This window comes from Micropterus salmoides, unplaced genomic scaffold (genome assembly GCF_014851395.1).
Source record: "Micropterus salmoides isolate LMB-PRFRI ecotype aquatic unplaced genomic scaffold, ASM1485139v1 Ms_hic_scaffold_21, whole genome shotgun sequence".
NCBI classification, from domain to species: Eukaryota; Metazoa; Chordata; class Actinopteri; order Centrarchiformes; family Centrarchidae; genus Micropterus; species Micropterus salmoides.
In genome coordinates this window covers 15484572-15507812 of record NW_024041262.1, presented here as the reverse complement: position 1 = coordinate 15507812, position 23241 = coordinate 15484572, and the positions used below count along the sequence as shown (strand labels likewise).

Here is a 23241-nt window from a genome sequence, read left to right as displayed (position 1 = left end):
AGACTGTCTCATGTCATCACTTCCTCTTAGGCTTGGGAGGTATCACAGTATTACGGTATACCAGGGTATTAAGAAATCACGACCGTCAAAAACACAGACAATCCTCTTTCTATTAAACACATACAAAGATGCTGTATTGAGCGGATGTATTGTACTGGAATGCTTTGTCAAATAGCCAGACAATCATCTACAACTAGGGATGCACAGAAATTAATTGGCCAAAAATAGCAAAACAAGCACTTTCGTTTCATTCATCATTTTACCGAACAATTACGTTGACATGTCAGAATGTGTGGAAGCATTTTAAAATGTCTGCGAAAGACGCAAAAATCACCGTTTGCAGACACTGTTCTGAATTGTCTCCTAGCACATCCACTTAATCTGTGGCTGACTTCTTAGAAAAGGCAAAAAATGGTCTGTACCGCTTTGAGTCTGTCACTCGTTTATGAGAAGGCGATTAAGGTAGCCGCATCTAAATCTGAGGTACACATGAATTCGAGCATGGTAAATCCACTGAAACGGACCAGTGCGAGCTGACAGGCAGGTTTGAGACTTTATCCTGTCATTTTATTCAATTTATGTATTTATTTAATAGGGACAATGCACAATATATGTACTGTTCCAGAAATAGCTAAAAGCTAATTTCTATCTGCTGTCCCTGGGCAAGTGCCAATAGCGCGTAAATTACAGGAAAAAAAAAACAACTAATCCCAAATCCAAACCTTACATTTCATAAATATATAAAGGCCAAACAATTCAAATAAGCCAAATATAACAAACTAAAAACACACTCAAATATACCAAACCTCCCAAAACCATAATAAATTCCCTTATAAAACACATCAACAATCCAAATACAAAAATAAACAAACTGTCATTACAAGAATTTTCAGAGACAAGTGTTGCAGAGAGTCCTACCTGAAGAGAGGCTATGAAGTCTTCATGTGGCGCGATAGGAGAACCACATGCAACATTATTTATCAAATTGGGTCGGACTTGATGAATTACGCACGAGGATACACGGGACAACATACGGTTTTCAAAGTGTTTATACACTATAGAAATAAGATTAATCACAGAAAGTATAAAACATATTACATGTGTCCATTAAAAGTAAATGTACACATGTAATTTACTTTACTGGACCCTCTCGGGACTCAGACCCACCCCCCATAGTCTCTCCAAATCCTGTGGGAGAAACAGAGTAAAATGCACATTTTGACTATTTAATTTATGCAATGGTTAAAAAAAAAAAAGAATAGGCAAAATACTTGTTTGGTGCATCCCTATCTACAACGCGACAACCACCTTCACTTTTCCAGTAATCGGTAAACACACATACGGGAGCTTTAGCTGCAGCCTTTATTCGCTGCTGCTCACCTTTTCCTCTGCTCTGCTGCTTTCGCCTGCCGCTACAACATCTCCCCATTTATGACAAATGTTCACGACGTTGTGTCCTTTTCATCGCCTTCATTACTGTTTCTGGCACTGTGCAGCGCATATAAGCCCTACAGCTCTCTCTATTGTTTCCACTAGCACGCACGTGTCGCAGAACAGATATACTGTATATACCCCAGTGAAAAAAATAAATATTATTTATGCATTAAATAGAAAGTCTTGTATTGAATGATGTGGCATATTTTTGCATCCATTGTATTTACCTATTAGATTTTTAGCATTTTATAATTTTGAAAATCAAGGAATTTTCCATTTTTTCATGCTTTTTTCCTCTATTTGCATGTGACTATAGGCACTCTTAGTGTTCCATTACACTGCTGTCATTCATGAACAGGTCAAATTTGCTTTGGTCCCCACAGCAGCCTTAGGGCTCTCCCAGATGGCTGATGACAGATGCCCACAATTGCTGTTGCCCTTGGTAGGAGCGCAGTCCCTCCCTCCAGATAAAAAAAAAAAAAAAACTGTCCTTCCAAATTTCCCCCCAATGTCCCACTTCTCCCACTTGTCCTAACCTGATTTTTACTTATAATTTATTTTCCATCTTCTTCTGTCTTGTGTTTCTGTCCGTCTACCTACTGTATTTTACTTTACTTATATATTGCTCCTTTTTTAGCTGGATGCTTATCAAGGGTTTTAGCCACAATGGAGGTGTTTATGTCCTGTCATTGGGTAAAAAAAAACATGGCAGGCAAATGTGGTATTGAATCATCTGTGTAATATTTTCAGTGAAAGGATACGTGTTGTGAAAGATGGATTGGGGAGGTCTACCATATTTGCAGAAGGCGATGTCCACAGTGAAACCTTGCTATGGACAATTCTTTTATACTTTTATTTGTATGTATGAATGATGGATATTCTATTTTTCCGAAACATGAAATAGTTAAATGTGCAGGGCGAGACATGGTGAAAAAAAGCCTTAATAACAATGTAACGATTAGTAAGTATTTCTTCAATATCGGTGTAGCATTTTGCTTTGGGTTTGGTAGGCGTTTACCTTTTTGAAATCCAGGTTAGGTTACGACGGTAGAGGTCTCAGTGGTCGATGACTATCAGCCGTTGGCAGCCCAACCCTAAAAATGATACCAAGTGACCTGGTCAGATCAGTATTTTTGCATGTTTTAGCCAATTTTCTGTAAAATACATCCCAAGAATATTTTAAAGAATGCCAAACAGTTACATATTTTGTGTATTTCCTTCCTTACAAGAAGCCATTGGTTTCCAAAAAATTTATTGATTTCCATTTATTTCTGCATGCTATGAAAATAACCTTGTACCACGATGTAACCTTGTGTTTTGTCAAAACTGTGCTACTGAGCAGAATTTACACAAAAAACTGCACTTACAGTACTAAAACACACTATAGTGATAAGGTACTGTAGCTTTGACAATCAAACAAAGGCATGGTGCACGTTCAGAAATTAACATTTTGGTTTACTTTTAGGTTTACAGTGTATAATGTTTATAATAAATGAGCTAAAACATGTATTATCATGTCCTTAAACAGTAAAAACATCATAAATGAAACTAAAATTGCCCATTATGTTTTCATGTGACAGGAAATCCAGCCTTTCTGCCTGGCCATATGCTAGAAGACACTTTAGTTTAAGAGACTCCACCTGGGGGAAGGAGATTACATTTAGTCATTCCTGACTGTGGTTTACCTCAGCGGTGTTTATGCGGAGCACAGAACTACCTTTAAGTGAATGTGTCGCGGTTTGTGCTGTAAGAAGATTAAGTGCAAGGACAGGGATGTATTTAAACGGGCATGGCCACTGGGTTTCTCTGATTATTAAACAGTTTGTGCCAAAATGTGGCCTATGTTTAGATTGCTTCTTGTTCCCTCACCAAAGCAATTGCATTCACCAAAATAGTGGCAATATTTTCACAATTGAAAAGATGCTGTTTTGTAATTCATTGTTTTATGTTATAGCACTTGCAAGATAATTATTATTTGATATTGAGAACATCCTACTAAATCCAATTATGGTTTACCAGTGTTTCTTACAGGTAGAGAATTGTTTTGTGGTGGTTGACTCTTGGGGAACGGATCAGGAATTATTTCTTGTGCTTAACAACATACTCAGTTGATCTTCAAAAACTAAAAGTCATAAAACACAATAAATAAAATAAAGTACACTTGTAAATTTTCACATTAAACACTAACTAGTAACTAATAACAGGCTTCCAAGCTTTACGCTTCTGTGAACAGTAGCTATAAAGCAGGTTTTACCCCCACACATGTTAGAAGTGATCACTCAGAAACGCATCCCGCTCCTTCTGACGAATCTTTGAGTCTATTGCTGAGAACAAGGTCTTACCTTCTGAAGTACAGAAGAGGAGCTTTGCTACCTCACCCCATTCATTTGTTAAATTTTGACATACAGTTTGCGTGTGGTCACCACCTGCACCTCTTGCATCACCACACAAAGGCTTCATGTAATCCTCCACATAAACACGATGACAGCTGCAAGAATCTCATCAAATCTAATTCATAATGTGTGCGTCCTTCCCTTATTAAAGGATTTTTTGTCCATACTGCTTATACTGCTTTGTTCCATTGGATTACTAGATGTAGTGGACTTTTAATTCTCTGTGTAATGTGGATAATATATGGTGGTATGGCTTCCACTACTGAAACCTAGCCATCATCAAAATCAGTGGTTCCCAACCACAAGGCAGCTGACCAGTCATGGTGTGAAGTGAAGTAGGTGTGATGGCTTCGGAAAAATACAGAAAGGGTTGCACACAGCCCCCTTTTCTCCGATGAACGGTGTAGGGAAAGGGGATTTCCGAAACTGTTTGACCATACGACAAGCACTTCTGTAGTAGCATACTGGCTGCCTAACCTTTAGTTTGACCGTGAAATCCCATCCCCTCCATGAGACCACTGCATCAAAGTTGTCGATATAAAAGCTTTAGGTGGGATGCATTTTTTGCACTTTGTTTGAATTGATGTCATGGTGTAAGTGCTTTTTTGTATGTCACCTGTGTTTTAAAACAGCTTTGAAATACCTGTCATGTTCACACTATTGATACCAATAGTGGTCTGTAATAACACGCTAGAATAATGCCATATGAATTTGGTATAAAGCGTGAGAAAATTCCCCAACACCAAAATCGCACATCAGGATTCATGTGTAACATCACTAAAAGTTAATTTGAATTTACTTTTAAAGAAAACAGTATAAAAATTGTATTATTCATTTGCCTAGTGATAATCTAATGGATTTTCATATTCAGTAAGCCTGTTGGATTGGTTGAGTAGCCTGTATTGGCAAATATAGTACAATACTTAGCCAAAGAGGTGGCGTGCAGGGCTGTCTGGTCCTGTGGAGCCTCCCAGCACATCAGAGAAGGTGACAGCTGATTGGCTGCTTCAACAACTTGGATTACAAACACTTAGCTAGAGCAGGTTTATGAGTGTGTGTGTGTGTGTGTGTGTGTGTGTGTGTGTGTGTGTTTGACACAGTTTATTTGCTTATTGTTCTTTAGGCATACTGTAGTTCTTCTGAAATTTACTCTGTGTGTGTGTCCTCGGATACCAGTTGTCTAATTAAAGAGCTGGCATGTCAGAAACTTGCTCTCCCTCTTTGTTTAACATTGGATCTAATCTCCTGCTATAGAGCACGCGTGTGTGTGTGTGTGTGTGTGTGTGTGTGTTATCTGGTGATAGCTGTGATGTGTGTACAAGATGGATGCCAAACCAGTACAGACATTTGTTGGGAACCTGGCCAAGCTACCCCAGAGGGGAGAGTGCATATGTGTGTATCTACATGGTTGTGCATTTTCATGAATTACCCATGCTGCTGGGGCTCCACAGCATGTTGAGTTGCCATTAGTTTCATATGTATTTATATGTTTTGCTAAATAGTCTGGCTTTGAGTGTGAGTCACCATTACATCTGGTACACTAAAACATTTTCTGTTGTTTACTATGGAAATGTTTCATCATATAAACACACAAATTGCCTTATTTTCATTTACCAGGTCAAAAGTTGTCAGCAGATGTTCTAGTTTAAAATTATTTTGGGGTTGTTTGACTTACAGAATAGCCTAGAGTGCATGGTCTAAAAAATTGTGTCACTGCCTTCAATGTTACGCACAATCATATGCACATATATACACCCCCAACCCCCACCCCTATGTTCCCAGAACCAGTTGAGTCCAAGGGAAATGTAGAGACTAAAAATATGCGCTCTCTTAACAGCTCCCACTCACTTACCTAACAGAGTGAATCACTGCAATATATGAGTGGAACATTTGCAAATGACCTTGTCATAGAGATCTGACACACAAAATACCACTCATGCTGTGGGATTACAATATGTATGCCAACACAGTGTCATTATGGTATACATACTCCACATTGAATAGTGTGTTGTGTGTTGCTCTGAGAGTCATGGTGTGTGTTTTTCTACGTGTTTTTCACCCGTGTTTCTGTGTGTGTGTGTGTGTGTGTGTGTGTGTATTTCAGTTGTGTGCTTTTATGCTTCATTGAGTCCTCCAGGTGAGTCATGCTTCTCCTTGGGCTCCTTTTTGTGATAAAGAGTTCTTTGTCATCCTTATTTTAAATGCACCGCAGAAAGAAACATGTTCACACGACTAAGAAAAGTCGGCCGTTCATGACCATCATGAATTCTTTTGTCTCTGAAATGAGAGAAATTAGTGGAAAAACGCGCATTACAATTTTTACAATTTGTAATTTATCATCTTCAGATTCTTGGTTTGTCTAACCAACACTCAAAAGCCCAGAAGATTTTCAATTTACTATCACATAGGACAAAGAAAAGCAGCAAATCTTCATATCGAGGAAGGCACAACTAGCCAACTAGTGAATTTATTAGAAAGTATTGCCATTTTTTCTTCCAAAAGTGACTATTTGATTATTAAAATAATAGATGAACACATTCATTTTCTGTTGATCAACTTTACTGCTTTTGCATAGACTTAACTGACCACAAATTGTAGAGATAAAACGGTATTAAAATCATGATTATAGTGACCAAAATTATCAGTCATCAGTATTATCGGGGTACTGTTGAATTGTGTTGAAAATGTTCAGAAAGTACCAATACACACACTGAAATGATTTCACCAAGTTTTACATTGAAAACCACAAATAAAATGAATTGCACTGTGCTCTTCTTGTTTGCATAAACATATAAAAAAATAGCAGCCAAGCCTTTTTGTAAACTTATGAAAACCATATGCATTAACATTAAAGATGTTATAAAGTAGATGCAGTGATTACAATTAATGAATGATTATTTTGCCCTCAAATTTTACTGAAAAGGGTTGTACTGTAACTGTGCTCAACTATTAAAGGTGAAATATTTTTTGATTCACAAATATCAAAAATTTGATGATCTAAATGTGAATTTATAACATAATTAACAAGATGGAAAGCACATGGCGGACCTTGGAAGTGCAGCGCCAGTCTTTGCACAACACAGAAATGTTCCCCTATATTCATTGCATTGCCGCTGCTGAATAAATGACCTCAGCTACTAAAATTTCACACTGATTTTTACTGGCATGCTGCGCGATCAAGGCTAGGCTATATTCCTCTCCTTATTCTTCAAAGGACGTCTGCGGGATAGGTGCCGTTTTAAAAGAAAAATGTAGTTAGGTTTTTTAAGGGCAGTGCAATGTGTGTGCTTTGGTCTGGGAGCTGAGCAGGACTTGATGGGCAGAGTCATGTGACTACACGTGGTAGTGTGTTTTTAAGGGGAAAGTACATGAACACACACAGTGGAGAAAATATTAACAGGATTAAATAACCAAAATAATAAATCTATATCTATCTAATAAATTTAATTAATCACCCAGCCCTAGGTCCAGTCGAACTGGACTTAGTTGAAGATACTTGGAGCCTCTTGGGACTAGAGGCGAAACATCTTCAGGTGTCTTCAACCAAGTCCAGTTGCCCTTGATTTAATCTTCCTTGGAGAAATTAGTAGTGAATTTATTAGAAAGATCACATTTTATTAAGGAGACAATTAAAGTCAGAGGGAGTCAGAGAGTCTGTCATCAAGAAACACTTTTTACATCATCCATTGTCATTTCAATTCAGTCACATGTGAGGCTGATCATTCCTGAGTTTAGTTCAAATAGATGACAATAAAATGTAGCCTAATACACTGCGAGTAAAATCAGCTGAAGAAATGTAAGAATGAAAGCGCTGCTGCGCTACAAAAGCGTTGGACTGATATGATGTAACACAGTGATCGATCGGTGACGAGTGATGTGACTTGCATATAAAATGTGTTGTAGTGTAGATAGATATCAGAAGATGAAATAAAGGCAAAGCCTACAACTACGCTTCAGCTTTCATGAGTTAGGCTACATCATTTCAGTTTCCACTAAAACATTTAGCCTAATAAATTATAATGTTCAAAACACACCATAATCATATACTGAGTTATTCAATAATGAATTCACAATGACAATAAATACAGATGCACATAAATAAATAATATAAACATTGTGCCAGTAGAAATGATCATGTGCCTCTGAGCAGGACACAGTATACAGGTGCTGGTCATATAATTAGAATATCATCAAAAAGTTGATTTATTTCAGTAATTCCATTCAAAAAGTGAAACTTGGGTATTCATTCATTACACACAGACTGATATATTTCAAATGTTTATTTCATTTCATTTTCAATTGTGATGATTAAAACTGACAACTAATGAAAAATCCCAAATTCAGTACCTCAGTAAATTAGAATATTACTTAAGACCAATACAAAAACAGGATTTTTAGAAATGTTGACCAACTGAAAAGTATGAACATGAAAAGTATGAGCATGTACAGCACTCAGTACTTAGTTGGGGCTCCTTTTGCCTGAATTACTGCAGCAATGCGGCGTGGCATGGAGTCGATCAGTCTGTGGCACTACTCAGGTGTTATGAGAGCCCAGGTTGCTCTGATAGTGGCCTTCAGCTCTTCTGCATTGTTGAGTCTGGCGTATCGCATCTTCCTCTTTACAATACCCCATAGATTTTCTATAGGGTTAAGGTCAGCCGAGTTTGCTGGCCAATTAAGAACAGGGATACCATGGTCCTTAAACCAGGTACTGGTAGCTTTGGCACTGTGTGCAGGTGCCAAGTCCTGTTGGAAAATGAAATCTGCATCTCCATAAAGTTGGTCAGCAGCAGGAAGCATGAAGTGCTCTAAAACTTCCTGGTAGACGGCTGCGTTGACTTTGGACCTCAGAAAACACAGTGGACCAACACCAGCAGATGACATGGCACCCCAAACCATCACTGACTGTGGAAACTTTACACTGGACTTCAAGCAACGTGGATTCTGTGCCTCTCCTGTCTTCCTCCAGACTCTGGGACCTTGATTTCCAAAGGAAATGCAAAATTTACTTTCATCAGAGAACATAACTTTGGACCACTCAGCAGCAGTCCAGTCCTTTTTGTCTTTAGCCCAGGTGAGACGCTTCTGACGCTGTGTCTTGTTCAAGAGTGGCGTGGTGGTTCTTGAAGCACTGACTACAGCTGCAGTCCACTCTTTGTGAATCTCCCCCACATTTTTGAATGGGTTTTGTTTCACAATCCTCTCCAGGGTACGGTTATCCATATTGTTTGTACACTTTTTTTCTACCACATCTTTTCCTTCCCTTCGCCTCTCTAGTAATCTGCTTGGACACAGAGCTCTGTGAACAGTCAGCCTCTTTAGCAATGACCTTTTGTGTCTTGCCCTACAGAACTAGACTTAGAGACTATTTAAAGGCCTTTGCAGGTGTTTTGAGTTAATTAGCTGATTAGAGTGTGGCACCAGGTGTCTTCAATATTGAACCTTTTCACAATATTCTAATTTTCTGAGATACTGATTTTGGGGTTTTCATTAGTTGTCAGTTATAATCATCAAAATTAAAAGTAATGAACACTTGAAATATATCAGTCTGTGTGGAATGAATGTATACATTATACAAGTTTCACTTTTTGAATGGAATTACTGAAATAAATCAACTTTTTGATGATATTCTAATTATATGACCAGCACCTGTAAATACAGAATGCAGGTGTGCAGGTGTTTGGTAAACAGGTAACAGCTATAGAGAAAATATGCTGATCTGTGGTGAAAACTGTGAGACTTTATTAGTATCAGTATTTATCAGCACAGTGCTCGTGTGTGCAGACACAAACACACCATCAAAAGTATCTCCGGTTGTTGGAACCAACTGACAGCTTTGAACAACTGATCAAGCTATGATCAGCTGCCACCATCATCAGAAATGGACGTTGCTTCACGTGACAATTCAGAGGAAAGGACGCCTTATGTCTCTAAAAACATATTTCCTTATTTTTTCTCTCCTCTCATGGTTTCCGTTCGTCTCTCCATGCATCCCCAGTGGGTGACACAAGTGAGGGAAACGTGGATGCAATTCTTGCACGCTCTGTCTCCCTGTCCCTTCTCTCCAGCCACAGTTCTCTTTTCCTAGTTTCTTCAGTGCCATTCTCCAAGCATCCACCACAGGTCGTCTGACTTTTCCTCCTTTCCTCATCACCTGACTGCCCCACTGATTTACACACCTGTACCTACTCATCAGCCCTGTAGTCACCTGAGCTTCTCCATCCATCTCCCCACTTGCATCTCATCCACTCATCAGCCACTTACCATATACCAGTTCATTTCCTTTGTTCCATGCCAGTTCATTAAGTCAAGTTGCTATATCGTACATGCCTTGCTCTCTAGTGACTGTTTTCTGTTCTGTCCCATTGTTCCTGAGACTTGTTACCTGCCTGTTTTGGACCATTGCTTGTCTGATTTTGCTTCCTCCTGTGTCAGATCGGTTTTCCTGTTTGGACTGCCTCTCTGGTTCTCACCCTCATCCCTCATCCTCCTGTACCTCATTGTGCTTTTACAGTCTGCATTTCCTCATCCACCATTTCCATAAAATGTGGCTTTTTGTCCATTTCTCTGCCTTCTCTGCACAAATTACAGTATAATTAAGAGGTGCAATTTGTGTGGAAAAGGTTCAGTTCATATTTTCCCTGCATGCAGGGTTCCCTAGCAACCTAACAGTAATTGTAGTCCACCTGTCGTTCAGTTCAATATTCATTTTGACTGTTAAGACAAAAAAAACCTGAAGATGTTGGCATTTTGTGTGGGGTAAAAAATCATCTAAATGTATTGCACTTAGACACAATCACTTATCACTCAGTAACTGTATCATATGTAGTGACTATTAGATACTTAGGTCATTACTCATATTCCTCCACCGTCCACTTATTCCATGTCAGGCCGAGCACATTAACTGCTGTCGTTTGTTGTCGACGTAATGGAACAGTGATGACAGCTGTTGCGGTGAGGAAACTCATCTTGACCTTAGTGTGTGGATGCCATTTTTAAAAGAGCATATGTCTATACCGAAGCGTCCCAATAACAGCTGCCATGCAAATAAATGCCGGAGGCCTCGGTCCACATTATAACACATCTGGATTAGACATGCTCGTTCCAGGAAGTTTCCTAGATCGCAGACCAGAAAGAGCTGCGGAAGTTCACATGTTCAGGTGGATTAATAGCCTAGGATGTGTTGGATTTCTTCTGTCTTAGCAAAGACTTCGTTCTTTGAAATATATTCTTAGGCCACCTTGTAGTTGTGTATGATTATTGTGGCTTCAACACTGACTGTCTAGAGACAAACGGGCAGAGTGTACAGTTAAGGAACCAAAAAAACCTTACATAGCCACTTAGCCTTTGTAGTGTAATAGATATACAGTTGCAAGGAATTAAGTGCAGCTATATATAGAGAAGTGCCATACTTTACTGTGTCACCTTCAGAAAATGATCCTCACGATGACAAGTGATTTTATTGTAATTATGTGATTTAAAAATGGAACAAGATGTTTTTTAAAAAAGCTCTTCCGATCTCTTTAGATCAGCTGTTAATTTTGCGATAATTGTAAATTTGAATGTTCCTGAAGAAAACCTGATATTTTCAAAACTTTTTGAAAGCGCATTATTCCAACTCTTGTGCTCCACAGTGCCAAAGCTTCTCTTGCAGCAGCCCCTCATTTGTCAAAGCTTGGTGATAAACAAGTTTGCCCCCGGTGTGAAACCAGAGCACATCAAGGCAGGCAGCACGTCATACAGATGGGCAGAGCAGCTTGCTAGAAACAGGCTGAATAGATGGCCAGTTTCATAGCTAACTTTCAGTCTATCTCTGCCTCTATCCACCATCTCGTATTGCCAGATTAACATTAAGAACACTTTAATAGAAACAATGATAAAGAAGTAGTGGTAGCCTTTACAGGGTCATCTTAGGTAGTGACTAAACTTCTTGTTTTCTTTTCATGAAGATTTTACACACTATCTCAGCTTTTCTAAACCATAGCATAAGACATAAAGACTTAATGCTTAGACTAAAGCTATGTTATTCTCTATAGAAACAAGACCGAGAGTCTACAGACATGCTAGAAGCTCTGTGAGGCTGTATGAAGGCACAGCAGTGCTTTGAGCTAAATGCTAACATCAGTATGCTAACATGCTTACATGGACCTGGAGCTACTCTTTATAGCTGTTTCAACATGCTGTGGTAGACTCTGGTCAGCTGATTGTTTTATTCTTTGGTGCTGCTGTGTTTTGAACAGAGGAGCTGCAGATCACCTTCTAGTGGGCAAACTATGCAGCACTTATGACATGAGGGAAGGATCCGTCTCTGTTTCTTTTCTAATAGTCATAAATCGGTTGTTATAAGTGGTGATGCCGATTTATCTGCAAGTAGCTTACATCGGCTGATAATATCTGCATAACTATAAATCGGTTGGGCTCTAGTGTTTAAAGACAATCTTGAAATAATCCTCTTTGCACAAGCCTACCAAATCAGTCAGGATACAAAAACTGTGCCGTAGATATAGTTACAGTTTTGGCAGTCCTATGACTATTACCCAAACATTGGCCTGGCCAGGGACTGGTAAAGAACCATATACATGTCAAAGAGCAAAATTAACAATTCTTCATTTATGTAGGTATCCATATGGAAAACATTACACTGTAGCTATCCAAGTGAGTCCCTTGATAGAGTGGTTTACGAGGTTGACAGGTCATTTCCATGCAGCTGCATAAAGCAAATATGTTTAGCATGCTGTTAGCAGAAAAAATTGTGTGTGAGACAGAAAGATGATTTTTTAATCTCTTTTTTTGTTTGGCTGGGGACAAGAATATATTCAAACTACAGAAAGGATGAAGTTGAAATCCTTTGAAGCAGATGCACGTCTGCAGAGTTGTGATAATAGCACTTAGTGATCTTCCTGGTGCTGTGGTGGAATTGTGAGGTCAGGGGTTGGACGCAAGAAATCAGTGTCTATTGAACATGTTTTGCAATAACTTGAAAAACTTGTTGTTACGTACAATTAGTATTAAAATTTCTGTCCTATCCTTTGGCCAATAATTCTTATATGTTAATCATTTTCATTCTACAGACCCTATTCATTTATTTCACCTGCTGAATCTTTAAGATAGATACATAGATATTAATATAATTTTTTGTTTTTTTTTACACATTATGAATAAGAAGTTTTCTCATGCTTACTGTATCTGTTTACGCAAACGCACATCTCCTAGTACCTTGTCTCATGTTGATTTATGATTTCAACTGTTATAAGTGGCATCAGGTCAGAGAGCGAGAGAGAGACATAAAGCAACTTTCATGACCTGGGGTTTATATCCTTGGCTCTCATGTAGTCTTTCCTCATCCTGGACCAACAGACAGACAGGCTGATGAGTGCTGGTATTTAAAGAGCTGCTGGGGCCAGATAGCTTCATTGCTAAGAGGACAGCATAACAGATACAGCATAACAGACACAGGAGATCATTATAGAGAAAGGTACCTAGTTTCTGATGCTTGAGCTCCTCTCAGAGCTTTCTGTGTTGGACAAACAAAATAGTTCCAATGCTACACAGAGATCCTGCTGCCGACTCGCTGGGATTTATCTCCAACCACAGGGTCTGTAGTCTGAGGGAATGTCTCCTGCATGGATAACACTACCAGTAAGTAACTCATACTACTTTACTGTACATAAAAAATCAGAACAAGATGTTCAGAGACTTTCTGCAAGCTATTGATTCGCATGTGATATAGCAGTAGCAAAATACATTAACTTTGTGAGGGGCATGTACACTCATGCACTTATCTGTGTATCTTTTGCTGGTAGTATTTAGATATTTATAGTGCGTCAGTCCTGCTGCTCATTTGCTCACTATCACACCTCATTAAGTCCTAATTTCTTTATGAGTCATGTCAATATTTGTATGTTTATCCCCCTCATTCAGTCTTCATAAATGTTGTTTAATTTATTTTATGGGATCCACCGCTCTTTTTCCTGTTCTTTAAATGACTATAAGGTTTCACCTGCACAGAATGGAATTATTTTCACTTTTTGAATTGAAAATAACCAAACTTAACTTAGACTGAACATGTCCAACACCTATTTCAGAAAGTACATGACAAATAGAGTGGAAAGTGGTACCTGTTGTACATACTCACTTCAAAGGATCGAAGCTTGGGGCTGTTTAAATTCTAATTAAATCCAATTTCAGTTTTATTAATTTTGAAGACTAACACCTGCCTCTTACTACTTGTTGGGTCCTCTGTAAAATTAGTCGTGTGACCCACAAATTAATTAATGGAGCAGCTACAGTACAGTGTAGTTTTTAGGTTTTGTTCAGCTTCATCATGAATTGCTGGAAATCTGACCTGTAGTTTTAATTTGCTCATAAATACATGGTGCTGTCTAATCTTGTTAGTTAATAGTTGGAACTCAGTAACACAACATTATGTAACATACCCTTTTTCCTTCTCAAATTAATTTCTGTGTGTTCTGTGTGTATTTAATCATACTGTGTACTTTTGGTCGATGTTGGTACTGTACGGGCCGCCAACTACATGTTCATCATCATATCTTTAGTTGATGCTAGTTATTGGTAAATCGGCTTGATGAAATTTAGTATTTTATCATTTCTGTCACTTTTTTTCTATCACAACATTACTGTGTGCAACATTGATTTGGTTTGTTTTTCACTTTCCATGTTAATATCAACATTAAATCTCAATAAATAATTTGGCTCATTAACAAGATTAGAAATTGCAGACACAGTCTGCTGTGATTTATGCAGACGTTAAACAAAAAAAAAGTGTATGCGGTCTGATGCTTGCAGATAATGATGAAATCACCAGCAAAATGGTGACAACACTGACTTGTTTTGTTTACTATTACAATTGAAAGAACAAAAACACTTGTTCTCTCTTCAGTCGTAAAGAGTACAAGTGATCGACTACGTGTTACATCATCTAGAAAGTCTCTGCGTCTAACTTGATGTGTTACATTAACGCAAATTTTTGGATCATTATTTTGAACATTTGCGCATTATGTGGTCATTATTTTGCATGTTCCATCCTCTTGGTTTTAAATACTGCAGCTCTTTTCATAAAGTCAGTTTATGGTTTTCTGGAGTGCAAGAGTGTTCATTCTAAAGGGAAAAAAACACATAAATTCCTGTGTGACACTATAATTCCCCTCCAAACCATTTTGAAGGACGTTATGTTAATCTAAATACTTTGCATTACACCTGCAACACTGGTGAAAATTCAAAGTTAATAGATTGCAATAAAAAATTGCTGCAGTGGTTTTATGAACTAAATCCACTTTCAGCTGCAGGTGCCACAGTTTGTTCTGTGCAGCACCAATAACTTTAGCCATTTTGTCTGTCGCAGGGGATTGGGCTGTTCCAGCTGCCCACTCAGAAGCCAGTCCTGGCTGTGGTGCCAACAGAAACCAGCATGCTGCTGGCCAGCCGGCAACCTGTTTAAAGTTGTTTTGTAATGGGGCTGTCAGGTGCCAACTCCAGCTGACCACATAAAGATGAGTGAGGGGAGCAGCTTGGGTGGTTCCAGTGTGATGGAGGGTTTACACCTCGACTAGTGCCATCATTGTACAGTATCAGACATTTGTCAAGACGAGCATCTGAACAGTGTTTGACTTGGAATAATAACAGCTCTGGTACTTTAATCCAGCAGCCTGAAGAGCATGAACATTCAACGATTACATAAATAACCATCAAGGGGGTTGTTAATGAATTAATGATTAGGAGAAGATTATCATTTGCAAACATCAGTCAGCATGGGCACCCTAACTGGTCTGCGACTATGCAGCCACATATACAACAAACTGCGATGCACTGTGTGTTCTAACACCTTTCTATCAGAACCAGCATTAACGTCTTCAGCAATTTAACATATAGTAGCTCGTCTGTTGGATCGGACCATGCAGACCAGCCTTCGATCACCATGTGCTTTAGTGAGTCTTGCTGCCAGTTCATTGCTTTTCCTTCCTTGGACCACTTTTATAGGTACAAACATCATCAGACTGGGAACATCCCACAAGAGCTGCAGTTTTGGAGATGCCCTGACCAAGTCGTCTACCCATCACAATTAGGCCCAAGTAGCTCAAATCCATACACTTGCCCATTTTTCCAGCTTCTAACACACATTTTTTTTCACTTGCTGCCTAATATATCTAACTAACTGACAGGTGCCATAGTAAAGACATAATAAGTGTTATTCACTTGACCTGTGGTATGATATAATGTTATGGCTGATCGGTACAGTACACTTGAAGATATAGGGTAATATATTCACAGATAGTCATACTGTATACTGCTGGCAAGATATTGTAACACCTGTTACATGGTTTGATAGTGGTTTCTCATTCAACAGACCCAAGAAACTGTGTAAAATACTATATATATATTGTAGTATTTTAGTATTCTGATATATTTGTTGTAAATGTATTTACATGCTGCAGTATGTCTTAGAGTTTCCCTTCCGGATTGTCTAAATACTTTGACAAAATTATTTTAATGCAAGGCTCACTTTTTCCAAAACCACATCTCACTGTCTTTAACAGCAAATTGAGTTTGCATTGTTATCATGTGACTTGAGAAAGGGCAAAAATTGACTTTTATGTCTAAATACTGTTTCAGAGGAATACAGATTCTGGTCAATCTAGAAAATCATGGGATTCATTTAGTTTTTTTTAAATTTATTTATAGAGGACAGTACATAATAATCAACATTGTTTTATCAAAAACATCTTTGTTAATATGCTGTGGTTATTTCAACAGGTAATTTGCCATAATCCCAAAACGCACTAAACGGAGACAAAACAGGACATCCTCAAAAGATGAGTAAACTGACTTCCGGTAGTTTTAGCGTCCATTTTATCCCTGAATAGAGGGACCTCATCGATGCAAACCACCTTAAAGTGATTTAGACAGCCCACGCCTCCCTCTGACTGACCCTGTCTGCTGTCTACTCATCAATACTGTTCTGAGACGACAGACCATTTACTGACAAAAGACTTTGGAGGCAAGAGCTCTTATCCAGCAGCCATCTGACATAAATGAGACATAAACACAGCATATTCCTGCTGTCTGCAGCTTGTTTCGGTAGGAAAACAATTAATATGTCATGCTTAATGAAAAATTACATGTGCCTGCATTTATTGGTATGGGGTGATAAAAAGTAAGTAATAAGAGTAATGAGGTGGGACAAAAAAAGTATTGGCCCAGGTAAAGGGATAGTTCTGGTATTTTGAGGTGAAGTTGTTTGAGGTAATATTCAGTGTATTACCTTCAGTAGATGGTGGTCAGCTCACTCCCAGGTTAGAGAAGCTCAGGATTCCCAGCAGCAAAAAAAAAAAAAAATTGACCAAGTTTACATGTACACTGTATTTTCATTGCTTACCTCACCATCAGACAGCCATTGCCTTTGGTACTAACCGTAGAACTTCATGGGAAATTATGACAATCCAGGGCCACCAATGAATTTATGAACACAAGTGCTCCTAAATGGAATGAATGTGTGGGACTTGAATAATGTAATGAATAAATCTATGGATTTATGCCAGGAGTCTAGTCATTCAAATATTATTCACATTTGTCTGAGTAATTCTCCTTTGCCATTTTACGTATGCTCATAGCTTATATTTGGAACCCGTTGCATTTCCTCCACTGTTTTCAACCCACTCATCAGAAGAAGAAATCATTATTGGATGATTCTGCAAACCCCGGATTTGATTTTTATTTGTTACACCAGCACTAGCCTTGCAAGGTGTTACTGGCACCCAGAGAAATCACAGCTGAGCCGAGATGTTATATACTAGCCTTGTAATAAAATAAGAAACTGTTTTTCAAGTGTTTGATGTTTTCTTCTGGAGAGTGGGTTGCCTTTTTTCCCCCCAACCCTGTCTCTAAAAAATTATGTATATAAATTACTATATTGGTTTTCCAGTTGCGTCCAGAGGCATCTTTTCGTTTTGAGCAAATGAAGCACTGCAAAGCACACGCCAGAAAGCAGGGTTTACATCTTGAGTCCCTTCTAATAGGTTTAGGCAACAAAAACACTTTGGTTAAGATTAGGAAACAATCGTGGTCTCGGTTAAATGTTATAAAGAAGTTGTGGCTCTTGCTTTAAGTCACTGTGGACCATGATCTTTCCCTTCTTAACCAAACTGCTTTTGTTTCCTAAATATAACTATAATTGTTTAATAAAGCTGTAGTCGCTACAAGCAGATATTGTATTGCAATTTCAGATATTTTGGCAGAAAACTAATGAAATACGTGTTCAGTGAACATTTTACTGACATGTTCAGTATCAAAATTTTGTGACTTGTCAGATACATTAATCAACATTTCAAATGGTGATGGGCCTTTTTTCAGACTTTGTGTGTTTTAAACATGTGTTTGTTGTGGTCAAGGTCGCGGCGAACACCTGGTTGTGTTGAAACGCATCAACATCTTCCCCAGCAGTTACTCATGTCCCTATGCACTGCCAGCCTGCAGTAAAACATCATTCAAATAATCATGGTGATGGGCTGCTGCTTTGAAGTCCGTGTTGCTGGTTGAAGGCTGATTGAATTCCAGTGAGCACATTTCCATTCCACTTTCATCTCTCCGCCAGTCAAATTGAATTTTTAGAACAGCAGAGATTTTACAAATGATGGTTTCTGTTTGGTGTGTGTGTGTGTGTGTGTGTGTGTGTGTGTGTGTGTGTGCATTCAACGAGGCAGAGGATAAAATGTCCAACACCAGGAGGACTAATTGATGCCATTATCATATGAGCAGCACCAAAGCAAAGAGTTCAGTTAGACTTTGGGTGACATTTCCACATTCATGGCAGAGCTTGCATTCAGCTGCAGCTTGATTTATGCTGTCAGTCTGCCACAATCACTCAGCCATTACAGGTATTAAGGCTGTGTGCTCTCGCAAAGAAGCATGTCGCATTGTGTACCCCGGGACTCAGCTTTTGTTACCTGATAAATAGAGAGAAGCTGGAACAAGATACTTATCTACAGACTGTAAATGTCTCTGTTGTAATGCTCTGATGTGTGCCAGAGATATGCCATTCCTTTCAGATAGTGGATGTCCAAGGGCCGGGTTATACTAGAAAAGAAGCGCTTTATGTGACGTGCTGTCAGAAGTCAAGCGTGTTTATACATTCAGAAGAAGTATACTGTGCCCTTAATTCAAGCCCTTTAATGAGATGTTGAAGAAAGAAATTTGTACATGCTGACATTGAACGCTCTTTTCAAAGGATGTAGATAAATCCAAATTATAACCCTTTGTCTGCCTATGAAATATCTCTGTTTGGTGCAATGAAATATGAAGCATTATAATGGTGGTGGACATATAATTGCAGTTTGAATCACACCAAAGAGACCAGTCCTACTCTGCTCTGGATGGAGTCATGCTGCTCTGTTGCCCCCCTGTGGAGTCTTTAACAACATACATGCCACACATTTTGAATGAAATGTGTTGCAGCACTGCTCCATTTTCTATCAACAGCTATGATTAATGGCCTTTCTTTCTCCAGATATGAAGCGTCCAAAGAGCCCCAATTGGCTGGACAGCAGCCCTCCTCCCAAGAGCCAGCAGGGACAGGAGGAGGAAGAAGAGGAGGAAGATGAGGAGGAGAGGAAGGTGGTGGCAGGGCACAGGGCCAAACGAGAGCGGCGTCAAGGCAGCAGCAGTGCCACTATGTGCCAGGTGTGCCACATACAGCTGAACTCAAGCGCCCAGGCCCAGATCCACAGCAGAGGGAAGACCCACCAGAGGAGGCTGCGCCGACTGGTAAAGGTTGTCAGCACAGGTAGGGTGCACTGATTTTGTTTTCTCATTTCTTATTTCATTTACCTGTGCAACAGTTGAGTTGCCTGCTGATTTACTATAGATTATTAGAATTGTTAAGTTCAAATGTAGGCTGGCACTCACTCAAGCTGCCTCAGTTTATCACGTCTCTTCTCAAATTTAAAAATACTGTTCATCTGAATAGATCACCCGGACTGACTATAGACACCTCAGGAGTAAAAGCTGAACTTGGGAGGACTACTTTGCAAAACTTTACGCCATATAGATTGAATGAATAACAAAGGACTCTCAACAAAATGTATTGGTCATTGTATAGATTTCAACTTTTAATTTTAGACCTTTTTAGAGATGTCTGTGATTGTTTCTGATGCTGTTTGTGCTGTATGTGCTTGTGTGACTGACTGGGCTTTGTGCACCCACTGTATTAAGGATTCCAATTCAAGGCACACTTACTAGCTTTTTCTGAGTTTTATACCACATTACATGGTGTTAAGCTCAGTGGATGAAGTTTTCTGTTGACAGACAAGCTCAGTAGCTGTCATGATTTCATCCATAGTGCTTTGCTGCTGATGAAGACTGTGTGATTTCTAACTTACTTTCAAGGCAAATGAAGACAACTTACAGAGACAGAAAGAGGCCAGGTGGTCCCTGTATGAGTGCACTTTTCCCACCGCACATTTTGACTTGTCATAGCAGGAGAAGCACAGGTATAACTAATCACATTAATGACATATAAGTGTCCCAGTATGCCATGCCAGTGAGACATCATATGCAATACCAGAGCCCTGGAACTGGAGCACCTAAATGGAACAGAGCCATAATTTACGTTATTAAATACACCTGTGCTTTCCGGCTGTGATCTCAAGCTGATATTTCTATTGTTGTTGCTTAAGTCTCATTGCAATGTTAAACATAAAACACCTGAAAATCCTTACAAAGTAACACTAGAGAGGAACAACATGTAGACCCACTCAACTCAACAACTCACCAACATTGACTAAAAGACTCATAACCTTGTATTTGCTTGACAACATTACAAACTGGCTCAAAATGTCCATAGTTTAATCAACAACTCTTACAGTCTGTCCAAAAACAGAACATTATGAACCTTTACTTATTTACTGCAGGGCTGTTGTATTTTCAGTGGTTCTATTATTTTGTCTTTTAATCAATTTTTTCCTCCATAGTGGGTTTGTTTACAAGTGGTAGGAATGTAATGTTGCTTTGTTTCTCAGCTTCATGCTTCTTGGTGCTGGAGTGTGAAATCAAGATTTGCCCAATACCTTCTAACATTATAAGGGATGTTAAATGTCACAGTGCAGGTGGTGGGTCCGCTGCATAGACAGTAGATTTTGCAACTAAATGCTACATTAAAAAAAGCAAAAATATATGTTTTGGAGCCGCCGCACTTTGTTACTCTTTGACACTGACTCTGCAAGTTCTGCAAATACCAGCTTTCAAGTAGAAGTTGTGCTGCTGGGTGTTTCTGGCAAAACAGCAGACTTGGAAACTGTACCCTGATACCTGACATACCTTGTTTAGTCAAGTGTTTATTTATTTTGACTTGCAGCATACTCTCTCTAAATGTCCACATCTGCAAACCATGAGGAGGTGTTATGCATTCAGTATATATTTGCTATTCCTTAAGAGCCTCTAACCATAGCCTTGCATTTTCTGCGCACCTGTTTTGACGAGGGGCCATTAATCACCCTCACTCGCCACCACCTGTGTCACTTCGCCACGCTGACCAGCTTGATCAATCATCACTCCAGAAAAAAGCCTTGGACGAACAACTGGCCAATAAGATGGCCCTTTTTAATGTTGATTTATGAGGCTGTCGCTCTCTGTAGGCTTACCACACATATTTCGCTGTACTATTATAACACAGCACATGAAATTAAATGAATATTATATCCATTGTTAATTTCTCCCTCACTTCAACCTCATCAGAATGCTATTGACTTTTTCTGTGTCAGATAATAGCCTTTTCAGATCATCATTCATACTTAAAAGTGTGAGACTGATCCAGAGCAAAAGAACAGATTTGGTGTTTGCGTGGTCCCCGTTTTTGGGCTCTGTCTACCAAATGCATTTTTGACATTCCAGTATCCAGCAACTAACTTGTGGTTCCTGACTCTTATGAGGCGCTCTGATGTTAGCTACAATAATATTTATGGAAATCTGGGTCAATGGCCACCGTTTTGGCATGAATGTAACAGCGTTCTAGCAGAAGAAAATGAGCAACTGGTGACTCCGTATAGGAGGAGACACATGGCTACATGGCTACATCCTCCCCAGTCTTACAGAGGGAGAAAAAAGCTGTGTCCGAAATCCCTCACTACCCCATATAGACTTAATTGTGAGCAGTAGATTGAGATTTCAGACACTTTTTTAAACATTGTCGTTTTGCATCATTGCTGACACCAGGTGTAATTTCGCAACTGTAATTTTTGCATGTGTCGCATTGCATTGTGGGATTGGTAACGGAAGGTAGAGTACATGCCATTTACACTACTTTATTTCCGTATAAATATCTAGATTTCTAATGCTGAAATTAAATAGCAGACAGTAAATATAGTGCACTTAATACAGACACAGCCAAGATTTGAGCTGCAGTGGGCATTAACCATTCTAAACTGGCTGACAATATGAATAAACAAAAATGAACAAAATAAAAAACACACACTTGATACAGCGAAGTTATAATAAAGACAGATTGTTTATCAGTAGAGACGTCATCAAGTTAGTTAGTTCACGCTGCCGGCTTAACTAAACCTAAAAGTAAAGATTAACAGTTGATGAAACCAGGTTACTCAGCAGCAATCTCTGCAACCGACTGCTATACTATAGGTGGGTTATGTGTTGAGCTTTGAACAACTGGAAAAAAATCTTTATTTCTCTATTTTCTTTGTGCACTGCATTGTGGGACAACAATGCCCATCAATAGCACACTCAAAAATCAAGCATTTGTTGCCTGCATACCGACTGTTTTAAGCATACTTTATTTTCGCAGTTTTTCCTTGTAAACACAGTACATACTCAAAACCTGCTCAGATTAAGTTTGTAGTATGGAATTGGGTCACAGCTTATGTCTGATTGTGGATGGCTGTAGCACATCATTTAGACTGTTTTGGCATATTTATTTGACTGAAGAGATTTTTTTATCTAGAGAATGAGATTAGTGTCTTGCAGTGCCACATCAAATTGAGAAAGTGTGTATGGCCTTTTGAATATGACCTCTATTCTGCTCCAGTTTGCTGACAAGACAGCAGGGAGCGACTGCTTCCCTTACTGACACATTTTTCTAAAACAAGTGGAAAATTGTGTAGGAAAAGCTTTCCTACCATAATGAACACGCTACAATATTACATATACAGAATTTACTTTTCTGCATTCTGCAAACAAAGACTTATTTAGACATCCAGCAGTAATAACCACTACTGCACCTGTTTTTTTATTTGCTTGCATTTTGATGAAAAGCATTGCAAAAATGTATCATTTAACATTCATTGCATTGCATGCTTTTCCTAATGTTCCACGTGTTGAGATTATACGTGTACAGCCTCAGTACTGACAGAGTTAAAACACCCGACCTCCTGTCGGCCACGCTGTCAGAGCC

At 38.9% G+C, this 23241-nt stretch overlaps 1 protein-coding gene across 1 annotated transcript in view; it reads left to right on the top strand.

Moving 5' to 3' along the window:
- Positions 1-19342: 19342 nt before the first annotated feature.
- Positions 19343-23241, top strand: part of LOC119916340 (zinc finger protein 385B-like) — a 63698-nt gene continuing 59799 nt past the window's right edge. Inside the window, exon 1 of the mRNA XM_038736323.1 lies at positions 19343-19623. Within this exon, the coding sequence (XP_038592251.1) occupies positions 19350-19623 (274 nt within the window). The 5' untranslated portion in view covers positions 19343-19349. The remainder of the gene's footprint in view (positions 19624-23241) is intronic.